Source organism: Rhinoderma darwinii, chromosome 6 (genome assembly GCF_050947455.1).
Source record: "Rhinoderma darwinii isolate aRhiDar2 chromosome 6, aRhiDar2.hap1, whole genome shotgun sequence".
NCBI lineage: Eukaryota > Metazoa > Chordata > Amphibia > Anura > Rhinodermatidae > Rhinoderma > Rhinoderma darwinii.
The window spans coordinates 14,151,682-14,164,731 of NC_134692.1; the positions used below are offsets into that span (position 1 = coordinate 14,151,682).

Genomic DNA, 13,050 nt, shown 5'->3' on the forward strand with positions numbered 1-13,050 from the left:
GTTCTATGGAGCGCCCTCAGCCCGTGGGCCCTCTTTATACTCCCCGACCTCCACCGTATATATACAGTGGATGTTTGAAAGGGATTAAAGGAATAGCATGATATGTCAATCGTATTATTCCTAGTACCAAAAGTTTTGAGACTTTCTTTGGACCTGTATCAGAAGTGGACACTGGAGTAACATATCCAGTTACTTGTTTTGCTTGATGGTATACAAAACGGAAGAGGAGTCTAAAGATCTTTCAAGAACGACCGGGACATGTAGCGGTCATTTTACTGCCCCTGAAGATTGGAAGTGTTCTCTAGTGCATGAAGAAAAGTTGCAATGTATTGGAAAATGTGTGTATTGCCAATTGGAAAGCTCTTCAAAATCCGATGCAACTTCCACAATATCTGGGATGTTTAAGGTGTTGTCCAGTTTAGAAAAACCCATTTTCATATATTTTATTAGGGAATTCTAAGTTAATAGAGGGGCGTCCCATGTTCAGGATCCTTATTTCTTGGCTGGATTGGAGAGCGGTTACATAGAGCATCTCTGGAGGTCCTGTCCTGTATTACAATAGGCGCTATGTAATGCTTTATTTCACCTATGGTGGCGCTGCTGGGAAATTAAACACTCCGTGTTATCCCCACAGATCGCAGCTGATCGCAGTGGTTCCCAGTAGGAGAGCTTTATGATCTTATTGTCAAAGGATCCTTCTTACAAGTAGGGATTGTCCAAAGCTGAGAACCCTTTTTAAGCAGGTGAGATGGACACATTTAGTGGGATTTTTGCAATCCGATTTAATGTTGAGATATGTGAGAAAAATGTTTTTTGTTAAAGGGTTAGGATAGTGCTAGCAAAGCCGCAACTGCTTTTGTAGCTTTTGGATAACCTTTTTAGAAGAAGCCTTCCCGAGGCAGACACTTGACAAATATCTGCTGAAAAATCTATTTGGCTTGGTTAAATTATCTCTTGCGATCTAGTCCAGACCTCTAATCGCTAATGAAAGCATGGACCAATCATGTGAGGTGCCGTGACTTCAGAGGTCAATGCAAGTCGACTACGCTTTTGATTCCGGAAAAACAGCTGAACCCCTGCACAACTGAGACAAACGGAAACCATTGGCACAGGATAAGTCGGCATTGAAATCAATGGTGATGGAAACGGAAGCCTTTGGTTTCCGTTTGTGTCAGGATTCCATTCCGTCGGAACGGAGCCCTGGCAGCAGCTTATCTCCCACAGGAACAGAGGATCGGACATGTTGAACCCCTGCGGCCCCACTGAATTTGGCTGACTCATCTACTGCTTTTGGACACCTTAAGTGATATTTTTGTCCCGGGTGTCCGGTGAATGCAATTTTTTTTTCCCTTCTTTCATTTTTTTTTTTAACTACTTCTACTGTATTTGGAGAACATTAATGGGGACTGGATATGACAGATGGCAACAGAAAAATGTGCAAACCTTTTGAGATGTCTAAATGAGCGTTGATTCCTAGAGATGACTGGCTAGCTCTCCTTAAATCGTCTGTTTTAGTAAGCACTTGCAAACCCCAATTCTGGTGCATCTTTTCTTAGAATTGTGCATCATGCCGTTCCTATGTAATACCTAATGGAAATGCATGAACATTTGACAACAGGGTGTAACTATTCCCCCTTGTTAAAAGGGCAGACACCTACACACTGACTTTGTTCAATCGGTGCTGATTATGTAGAAACACCATCTATTGATAAAGGGAATGGAAATGCCCAGTTGTCAATTTATTCATCCATTTCCAGGAGGAACAAAGGAGTAGCTACACCACGTAGAGGTCTAAGAAAATCAGTGTATTTACAAAAAGACTGGCCAGGACAGCAGAGAGGTCCTTTTTTAATTAGTAATTCTACTGTGTTCTCTTGGAACATCTCATAGACACTTGTTAGAAGGTTACGACCATTTGCATCTCAGCTGTAAGCCTTGGGGTCCCAGGACTTGGCATGGGCCTGTGTCAAAGTGGACATTCATTTTAAAAAGGTTACCTTAACGTTTACTTTCTGACATGACATTGAGGTTTAGCATGTGATGGGTCGAGGGTCTATCAGCTCTGATCCCAACCCAATTAAGGGTACTCTTCCAAGCATTATGCCCATCCGGCTCATCTCAGAACCACAATATGCAAGGAGACCCTTGTTGATAACCCAAAGTTTGGTCCTTTTGTGGCTTGAAAAAAACAAGTGGTTTGTAGATCAAGTGGAGTTCCAAAAACCGGATTGACTTACTGTGTTGTGTGTGATAAAGTGGGGGGCCATTGTATGTGATATATGTATTGATTGCTTGCTTGCTACAAAGTTTGCAAAAGTGACATTATTTAAAACCATTTTTCCCTTGCAGTTTCCTTCCTGAGTAGCTGAGTAAGGGGGAGGGGTTAGCTGGTCCCAGGTGCTATAAATCAGTCCTCAGTACTCTGTAGAGCCTGCTCTGTGGCTTGAAAAAAACAAGTGGTTTGTAGATCAAGTGGAGTTCCAAAAACCGGAGTTCAAAAGAGGAGTTAAAGCCCCAGTAAGTGCTCTTCTACTTCTTTTTCTTTTTAACACCTGTTCGCTGTTTTTTTTGTAACTTGGATAATGGATAGCAAGATTGGAGGTTTTCTTCAGTGCACAGTTTGCCATATGTATGCACGACTGGAGCCGGAGTTCCAGGGTGAATATCTCTGTGGCAGATGTGAGCATGTTGTTCACCTGGAAGCTCGTATTAGAGATCTGGAGGAGCAGAATGCAACACTGAGGAGGATAGACAATCTTGAGCTGAGCTTGCTGCTCACGGAGCATGCAGTTAGTGGGTTACAACTGGAGGGTGAAGACATGGGTCAGCAGGATCAGGTAAGTAGCTGGGTTAATGTAGTTAGGGGCAGTAGAAAGGGGTCAAAGAAAAGGAAGGCTGATCCGGTTTCTGACATTCCAGGCAAAATTGCCAAGTTGGGTGATGATGCGAGGGTGTCAGTCTCAGAAATGGCAGCCCTAGTGGATACTGATCTCCCTAACAGCCGGGAGAACAGCCCAGCTAGTAGTCGGCGGGATGGTAATGCAGGTAAGCCAAGACAATTGATAGTCGTAGGGGATTCTATAATCGGGAAGACGGATAGAATAATTTGTCGCCAAGACCGCCTCAACCGAATGGTTTGCTGTCTCCCTGGTGCCAGGGTTCGGCATGTGGTGGAACGGGTGGACAAATTGCTGGGAGGGGCTGGTGATGATCCAGCTGTCGTGGTCCATGTCGGTACCAACGACAGAATAAATGGTAGGTGGAGGAGCCTTAGGAATAATTTTAAAGAACTAGGCTACAAGCTGAAGGGAAGGACCTCCAAAGTAGTATTCTCAGGAATACTGCCTGTGCCATGCGCATCACAGGAAAGACAGCGGGAGCTCAGGGAGTTAAATGCATGGCTGAAGTCTTGGTGTAGAGGAGAAGGATTTGGGTTCCTAGAGCACTGGGCTGACTTTTCATTGGGGTACAAACTGTATTCTGCAGATTTGCACCTAAATGGAAGGGGGTCCGCTGTGCTGGGGGAGAGAATTCTAGCTGGGGTGGCGGAGTATTTAAACTAGGGCTGAAGAGGGAGGTCAATGTAGAAAAAAAGGGGTAGCCAGGTTAGAGAGGGGTCAGACTATATTGGTGGGGGGAGAAACAGAATGTGGGGAGAGGACTAGACAACAAGATAAGGAGATCCTTTTGTTACAAAACATCAGTGTAAATAAAAAGGCACGATTAATGTCAAATCACATTTCTGATAATAAAAGTGAAAAACTGACAGGCAAGTTAAAGTGTATGTTCACAAATGCCAGAAGTCTAGCAAGCAAAATGGGGGAGCTGGAGGCCATGATACTGGAAGAAAATATAGATATAGTTGGTGTTGCTGAAACATGGCTGGACTCTTCACATGACTGGGCTGTAAATCTACAGGGTTTTACACTTTTTCGGAAAGACAGGACAAATAGGAAAGGTGGTGGTGTATGTCTGTATGTGAGAAGAGATCTGAAGGTGGTGGTGTATGTCTGTATGTGAGAAGCGATATGAAGGCGAGTGTGAAAGAGACAATAGTGGGTGAAGACTGTGAGGAGGTTGAAACCTTGTGGGTGGAACTAGAAAGGGAGGTAAACACTGAAAAAATTACTTTTGGTGTAATCTATAGACCCCCCAATATAACTGAGGAGATGGAAGTTCAGCTATATAAACAGATGGAGCGGGCTGCACAGGCGGGTACTGTAGTGATAATGGGAGATTTTAATTTCCGGGATATTAATTGGTGTCATGGTTCAGCTTCAACTGCAAAGGGGAGACATTTCCTCAACCTGTTGCAGGAAAATTTTATGGGCCAGTTTGTGGAAGACCCGACTAGAGGTGAAGCTCTGTTGGATCTGGTCATTTCTAATAATGCAGATCTTGTTGGGAATGTCAATGTTCGTGAAAACCTCGGTAACAGTGATCACAATATAGTTACATTTTACCTATACTGTAAAAAACAAACGCAGGCTGGGAGGGCAAAAACATTTAATTTTAAGAAAGCCAATTTTCTCAGGATGAGGGCGGCAATTCAGGATATAGACTGGGAAGAACTAATGTTAAATAATGGGACAAATGATAAATGGGAGATTTTCAAATCTACTTTGAGTTATTATAGTGCAAAATTTATTCCTACAGGTAATAAGTATAAACGACTCAAATTAAACCCCACATGGCTTACACCTTCTGTGAAAGGGGCAATACATGACAAAAAAAGGGCATTTAAAAAATACAAATCTGAGGGTACAGCTGTAGCCTTTGTAAAATATAAAGAGCTTAATAAAATCTGTAAAAATGTAATAAAATCAGCAAAAATACAAAATGAAAGGCAGGTGGCCAAGGATAGTAAAACAAATCCCAAAAAATTCTTCAAGTATATAAATGCTAAAAAGCCAAGGTCTGAACATGTAGGACCCCTAGATAGTGGTAATGGGGAGTTGATCACAGGGGATCAAGAGAAGGCAGAGTTACTAAATGGGTTCTTTAGCTCTGTATATACAACTGAAGAAAGAGCAGCTGATGTAGCCGGTGCCAGTGCTGAGCAGCTGATGTAGCCGCTGCCAGTGCTGAGGAGCTGATGTAGCCGCTGCCAGTGCTGAGGAGCTGATGTAGCCGGTGCCAGTGCTGTTAATATATCAGTTGATATACTGAATTGGATGAATGTAGAGATGGTCCAAGCTAAATTAAATAAAATAAATGTGCACAAGGCCCCGGGACCAGATGGGTTACACCCTAGAATTCTTAAAGAGCTTAGTTCAGTTATTTCTGTCCCCCTTTTCATAATATTCAGAGAATCTCTAGTGACTGGTATAGTGCCAAGGGACTGGCGCAGCGCAAATGTGGTGCCTATTTTCAAAAAGGGCTCTAGGTCTTCCCCAGGTAATTATAGACCAGTAAGCTTAACATCCATCGTGGGGAAAATGTTTGAGGGGCTATTGAGGGACTATATACAGGATTATGTGACAATAAATAGCATTATAAGTGACAGCCAGCACGGTTTTACTAAGGACAGAAGTTGTCAAACTAACCTAATCTGTTTTTATGAAGAGGTGAGCAGAAGCCTAGACAGAGGGGCCGCTGTGGATTTACTGTTTTTGGACTTTGCAAAGGCATTTGACACTGTCCCTCATAGACTCCTAATGAGTAAATTAAGGACTATAGGTTTAGAAAATATAGTTTGTAATTGGATTGAGAATTGGCACAAGGACCGTATCCAGAGAGTTGTGGTCAATGATTCCTACTCTGAATGGTCCCCGGTTATAAGTGGTGTACCCCAGGGTTCAGTGCTGGGACCACTATTATTCAACTTATTTATTAATGATATAGAGGATGGGATTAATAGCACTATTTCTATTTTTGCAGATGACACCAAGCTATGTAATATAGTTCAGTCTATGGAAGATGTTCATGAATTACAGGCAGATTTAAACAAACTAAGTGTTTGGGCGTCCACTTGGCAGATGAAGTTTAATGTAGATAAATGTAAAGTTATGCATCTGGGTACCAACAACCTGCAGGCATCATATGTCCTAGGGGGAGCTACACTGGGGGAGTCACTTGTTGAGAAGGATCTGGGTGTACTTGTAAATCATAAACTAAATAACAGCATGCAGTGTCAATCAGCTGCTTCAAAGGCCAGCAGGATATTGTCGTGTATTAAAAGAGGCATGGACTCGCGGGACAGGGATGTAATATTACCACTTTACAAAGCATTAGTGAGGCCCCATCTAGAATATGCAGTTCAGTTCTGGGCTCCATAGAAAGGATGCCCTGGAGTTGGAAAAAATACAAAGAAGAGCAACGAAGCTAATTAGGGGCATGGAGAAGTTAAGTTATGAGGAAAGATTGAAAGAATTAAACCTATTTAGCCTTGAAAAAAGACGACTAAGGGGGGACATGATTAACTTATATAAATATATGAATGGCACATACAAAAAATATGGTGAAATCCTGTTCCTTGTAAAACCCCCTCAAAAAACAAGGGGGCGCTCCCTCCGTCTGGAGAAAAAAAGGTTCAACCTGCAGAGGCGACAAGGCTTCTTTACCGTGAGAACTGTGAATCTATGGAATAGTCACCGCAGGAGCCGTCACAGCAGGGACAGGAGATGGCTTTAAAAAAGGGTTAGATAATTTCCTAGAAAAAAAAAATATTAGCTCCTATGTGTAGAAATTTTTCCTTCCCTTTTCCCTTCCCTTGGTTGAACTTGATGGACATGTGTCTTTTTTCAGCCGTACTAACTATGTAACTATGTAACTATGTAACTATGTAACTATGTAACTATGTAACTATGTAACTATGTAATTAGCTGAGGCAACTAATTAGTAAAGTAATAGTTTCAATTTAATTCCTGCGTGGAGAGTGAATAACTGGTGGTCGTTCCTCTCCATCGGACTGGTAATGTAATACTGGTGTAGAGGTGGTTGATACCTGTGATGCTCGTGTATAGAGATGAGATACAAGCGGGCAACACATTGTTATTTTTTATTTTTTTTGCATGGGTTAAAACTGAAGCTTAATGGCACAAACGTTGTTTGATATCCAGCGAACAAAATGGTGCTGTAGGAGCTGCTCTGCAGATGGTCGCGTCTCCTGATCCCTGTCAATCAAAGAACAAATGATATGGTTTTAGTTTTGCCCTGTAGATCAGTGTAAAGTCCACACCCTTTCTAGACTCAGAATCACAATGACTTTGGATCTGCGATGGTTTCCTATTGCAAAAATAATTGCCGGCAAACTTAGAAAAAACTGAAATTGCTGGGCTTTCTGCGACCATCACGTATTTTATGACCCCCCCCCCTACCTTTCCCCGTGGCAAACCACTGTGTGTTCATTGTAGCCGTTCCACAGTTTTACTCCTGTTGCAGTGTAGCTTAGTTATTTACCTTAATACCCTTTGAGTATTTCCTTCATTAAAGTGATAAGCTGGGCAAAAGCTGAAAATACTGGTATTTTGCCGAAATGGAGGTGCCTAACCCAGCTCCAAAATTTTCCGTGGTCTTGTGCAGGAGCGGCCTGCCAGGATACACCTGGTGATCCCTTGATCCGCGGTGACCACTTAAGTAAAACTTTGTATTCCTTTAAAGGGGTTGTCCACTACCGGACAACGGATGAACTATCCACCGGATAGGTCATCAGTGCATGATCTGTGCGGGTCTGACACCCGGACCCCGCACCGTTAAGCTGCCTCCGGGCAACGGATGTCCATGCCGGAAGCAGATGGCTCCGGTCATGGAATAGCGGCCGAGCTGCAGTACTTTTCAAGTGAATAGGAGCAGAGCTGCATTCCTGCAGCACGGCCGCTATGCAATGTACGGAGCCAACTGCTTCCGGCTCCGCACATAGCATTACGTGCCATAACATCCGATGCCCGCAGGCCACCGGAGCAGCTGATCGGTGCGGGGTTCTGGTGTCGGACCCCCACCGATATACTTATGACCTATCCGGTAGATAGGTAATCAGTTGTCCGGTAGTGTACAACCCCTTTAAGGCCCCCTGCACACAGGATGAAAATGCTGCGGATTTTCCATGCACCTATGTAAATGCAGAAGGGGTGAAATCCGCACCAATATCTGCACGTAACGCAATGCAGATTAGCTGCGGAAAAATCGTCAAAGCTGCCGCGTATCTGGGTAAATAATAATTTTTTATATTGTAGGATATTTGGGTGACAGACCTGTATTACAGCCAGTTACGGTAATTTTTTATTTTTTTTATAAAAAGGTCAGTGTGATTGGTACTACTTTACAAGTAGGTATTATTAAAAAAAATAGTTTTACTCTTTTAGACACAGTTGCTCTGTATTTTCTATACAGAGCAGCTGTATCTAGCACTATTCACTGAATCCGTCAGTCCCACGGATCTGACGGGTTCAGTGTCAGTGGGTCCTGGGTGTCTGTCACGCAGGATCCACCTGTTATCCATCACATCTAAGTTCATAACTTTGATGTGATCGTTTACAGGTGGATCCGACCCACTGACACTGAACCAGTTAGGTCCCGCGAGACTGACGGATTCAGTACTGACGCTAGATACAGCTGCTCTATACAGAGCAGCTGTGTCTAAAAAAAAAAGTAAAGCTAATCTTTAATAAAAACACACTGATGCACCTTTTTACTAAAATAAAAAAAAATTGCCTTTCAAAGGTTTACATAGCCTTTAAAGAGGTTTTCCCACTGTAGAAATTGATGGCATACTGCTAGGAAATCTCAGCTTTCTGATTGGTGCTTTGCTGCAACACGGCGCTCCCTGCCACTAAACCAGCGTTGTGATACCTTCATTCTCAGAGCTCCCCCGATCGATGGCATATCATTCGATGATGGGAAACCCCCCTTAACCACTGCAGTAACGAGTATGTCTTATGGGGACTCCGGGGGGGGGGGGGTACATGAGTGTTGCTTGGTTGTCATGGCCACCACAGGCTTCAGTTGAGGCCTAGAAGAGAACAATGGAGGATGCCCAGAACGGCGCCGTTCAGGTATGTGAAACGTAGCGATACATAACTTGGATCGTACCTAGTTTAGGCAGAAATGTTGCGTGTCGCAGTGTATGGGTATGGCCTTATAATCTTACGTTCGAGTATGGTTGAATGTTTTAGTTCAGGACTGTGGTCCTCTAACAAATACTACACTAGATATGTTCGGGCCTCATTTGTCCAAACTTGTCTAGTGTAAAAATAGGTCTTGTTGCCCACAGCGACCAATCACTGTGCAGCTTTCATTTTACCAGACAAGTTTAAGAAATATAAGCTGAGCTCTGATTGGTTATGGGCAACAAGGCCAGTTTTGCGGTAAGAACAAGTACGAGAGATCGCCTCAAAATGTGTGCTGAAGTAAATGATGGTTGACCTATGCGGGTATGTTCACACGGGCTATTTTCAGCCGGTTTTTGGGCCGTAAGCGTCCTGAAAAACGGCTGAAAAATCGGAAGCAGAACGCCTACAAACATCTGCCTATTGAGATCAATGGGAAATACGGCGTTCTTTTCCGTAAAAAGAAGTTCATGTCACTTCTTGAGCTGTTTTTGGAGCAGATTTTTTTTTTTCTTGTTACTCAATAGAAAAACAGTAAAAACGCTGCAAAAACGCTTGTTTGATTCAAAAACGGCTGAAAATCAGGAGCTGTTTTCCCTTAAACAGCTCTGTATTTTCAACCGTATTTTAAGAGTGTGAACATACCCTTACAAAACTCACCCCATGGCCGGGATGAAGGGTTGCAGTGTAGGCAGCCACTAAGGCCCTATTAAGATGACAGATGATCAGCCAAGTGATGGCCGTTTTTTTTTGTTTTTTTGTTTTTTTATTTAACGGTCGTCACGTGGCTGCATTAAAATCCATGTACTTCTATGGCGCTCTTCACACGGTCTAACGGGCCGTCCTATTAGGACGTCCTATTTTTGCCTGCTTTCCCAGTTTTTCATAACAGAGTTGACACCCGGTTGTGTGAATGAAGCCATAGACCGCTAGAGGGGGGATGCAACTGCCTTTAAATTTCTGCCTCTGGCAAATAGGACAATGTGCGAGCAGCGGATGATGATGTATGACCGCAACTACGCACAGACATGACATGCAATACTCGGGGAATCCGGGCTGATAGTTGTGCGCTGGATGATTGTTCATATAACGGTTGAACTTTAGTGACCGGGGGTGCAGGCGCATTCTGAAACTCCATCCATAGACATCAAGAGAGCTTGTCCCACCCATGGCCATGTCGTGCAAACCAATTGGTACGGGGACAAAAATCAAACGCGCGGCAGGGTCTGGTTCCTGCACCGTAAGGCGTATGCTAAAATCTCCCCTAATGTTGGTGAATAATTAACATGGATATAGGGATCTTTCTAAATACTGTAACAAATTGCTCGTCTCCTCTATTTGCTGTTATCTCCTTTCAAAAGGTGAAGAATTTGGATGTCCATGTGGTTTTCTATGATCAGAGCAAAGTTGTTTTTTTTGTTTCCAGAAACAGCGCCACTTTTAACCATGGGCTGTATCTGGTATTGCAGCTTATCTCCATTCAAGTTCATACTGCAATACCAGATGCAGCCCATGAACAAGAGGTAGCGCTGCTCCAGGGATAAATACCTTATTTTCATTTATTTTGTTTTATTTTTTTTAGTGTTGGTCATCCAAACCCCAAGTTATATTGACAGCATACGTGTTCTGTTTAGATGGTTGTTTTCTATTTGTAATTTAGCAGTGATTCTCCCGCGCTATATTGGAGGATAACTCGTAACAAGTTTGTCTTTATGAGGTAGATATATATTTTATACCTAGCTGACTGGGGTCTACCTCACTTATTTTTGTTCCCCAATTTTTCCAAAAACGTTGCTTTTTTTTTTTTTTTAAAGAAAAACGTATTCGTTTTGATGCAACTTTCAAATTTAGTTTTTATTTAAAATTATTTTTACTTTTTGAGGTGCAAACGCTCTGTATTATCTATACACAGCAGCTGTAGCCTTCGCTGAATCCTGTACCCGTCGGGTTCACAGGACTGACGGGTTCAGTGTCAGTGGGTCCTGCGTGTCTGACTCAGGATTCACCTGTAATCTATCACATCTAAGTTCATAACTTAGATGTGATCAATTACAGGTGGATCCTGACTGTCAGACACGCAGGATCCACTGACACTGAACCAGTCAGGTCCGCGGGACTGACTGTTTCAGGTCTTGGTGAAAGATACAGCTGCTCTGTATAGAGAATATAAAGCAGCTGTATCTCAAAAAGTAATTTTATTTTATTTTTTTAGTAAAAACAAATTGGAAAGTTGCACCAATCACGCTGCCTTTTTTTTTATAAAAAGGAATCCCTTTTCAAAGGTTTACACAGCCTTTAAAGTTAGAGAACCTAAAACAATTTTTTTTGTTCCTACAATGCACTTTTGATCAGCACGGTGGCTGCTGTTAACACATCTGCATGGGAGTTTGCAGGTTCTCCCTCCGCTCACAGATTTTCTCCATCATAATCTACCCGTGGATCAATTGGCCTTCATTGAGATCGTGGGAATTAGATTGTAAGCCCCACTGGGGACAGGGAGTGATGTGATTCTGCGTTTGGTGTTGCAGGTCTCTCCATTGTATGTGTGCAGTCCAAGTGTTTCCCTCACTACCTCTGGGGGACATGGGAATATGGAAGTCAAAGCCATGACCTCACTGATTACAGTAACGCACAACGAAAAGGAAGAAAATCTGAACACAAATCTGGTTCTCCACCTGCAGCACATGGAGTCCAATATGTAATGTGTTTTTGTGTTTACCGAAGGATAATAAAGTGCGGACTGACTGCATGTACTGGCTGATTACTCTATCTTGGTGTAAAGTCTCCACTTTAAATCCTCTGATCTAAAAACTTTTCTGAAACCAGTGTTGGAAACTTTTTGGAAAGATGCATGTCTACACTGAGCTATTGATCGAGGTTTTTGATCGCTCCGCAACAACGCCCTTGTTAATGTCTGGTGTACTTTTTCCCCTCAGGTTATCTTGAAGTGTTTGAGCCTCTGTCCTCCATGATGCTTCCTCCCCCATTACTCCCTGTAAGTATAAACCCTCTAGGTTAAGTCTGAGTAACTGTTGCAGAGAAGTTAGGCTTAAAGTGAATGTCTGCTCTTGGACACCATTCTTTTTTTTTTTTCATCTAAGTACAAAATTCCTTGCTGATCAATAACTTAATTTATTTTTATGGAGCTCGTGGCTCAGTTTTTCTGCTCCAAATCCTCTACTTAGACCAGGGTTAAATGAAAAACATTGTCTACCAGCAGTCACCGCTAGGGGGAGCTCACCACATACAGTCTTATTGATTAGATTATATAAACCGTATGCTGTGAGCTCCCTCTAGTGGTGTCTGCAGGCAGCCATAAAATTATATTTTAAATCTATGTAAAAGATTTGGATCTCTGTATAAGAAAAAAAATTAAGCTCCTCTGTAAAGATTAAGAAAATAATCGGCACAGAATTTTGTACCTTAGAAGTGCTAAAAGGTTAACACTTTACTTTAAAGCATATATTTACCTTCAATCATTGTATAACTTGCATAAAAAGTTGAGTAGCCTTGCAAATACTTAAATGGACACTAACTTTTTAAACAATTTATGCTAATCTAATAGTATACCTGATATAGAACTACTTTGTAATTTACTTACTGTTAAAATTTAGTCACTTCATCCATGCAAATTGTGACGTTACTGCCACTAGTTGTCTCTCTTCTTGGAATCTGCTGTCCACCCCCTGTTGTCAAGCCCAATCTGTGCCTAGTTACAGAGCAGAGAAGACTGACTACAGGAAGGTGTCTTTACTGCCTGCTAATAGAAGTCTATAGAGAGGGGGGTCACGAGCAGAGTGAGTCAGACAGACATTCTGCCTATAGAAATCTTTGGAGGGGGGAGGAGGAAGCACGGAGAGAGACACCATGACCATAGAAATTGATGAAGATGAGAAGGTGGAGCAGCAGAAGGGAACCGAGGGGGAAAGCAACACCGACACTGCCCATATAAGTCTATGGAGATCGGAGGGGAGAGCAGGAAGAGAAAGATACAAAAATGCTG

General features: G+C 42.6%; 2 protein-coding genes across 3 annotated transcripts in view; one reads left to right on the top strand and one right to left on the bottom strand.

Annotated features, from left to right (window-relative positions):
* CCNT2 (cyclin T2) overlaps positions 1–13,050 on the top strand; it is a 50,958-nt gene that overhangs the window by 32,958 nt on the left and 4,950 nt on the right. The window contains exon 10 of the mRNA XM_075829202.1: positions 11,984–12,042. Coding sequence (XP_075685317.1) covers positions 11,984–12,042 — 59 coding nt within the window. The remainder of the gene's footprint in view (positions 1–11,983; positions 12,043–13,050) is intronic.
* MAP3K19 (mitogen-activated protein kinase kinase kinase 19) overlaps positions 6,984–13,050 on the bottom strand; it is a 39,635-nt gene continuing 33,568 nt past the window's right edge. For both annotated transcript variants that reach the window (XM_075829197.1, XM_075829196.1), the window contains exon 14: positions 6,984–7,115. In XM_075829197.1, coding sequence (XP_075685312.1) covers positions 7,019–7,115 — 97 coding nt within the window. In that variant the 3' untranslated portion in view covers positions 6,984–7,018. The remainder of the gene's footprint in view (positions 7,116–13,050) is intronic.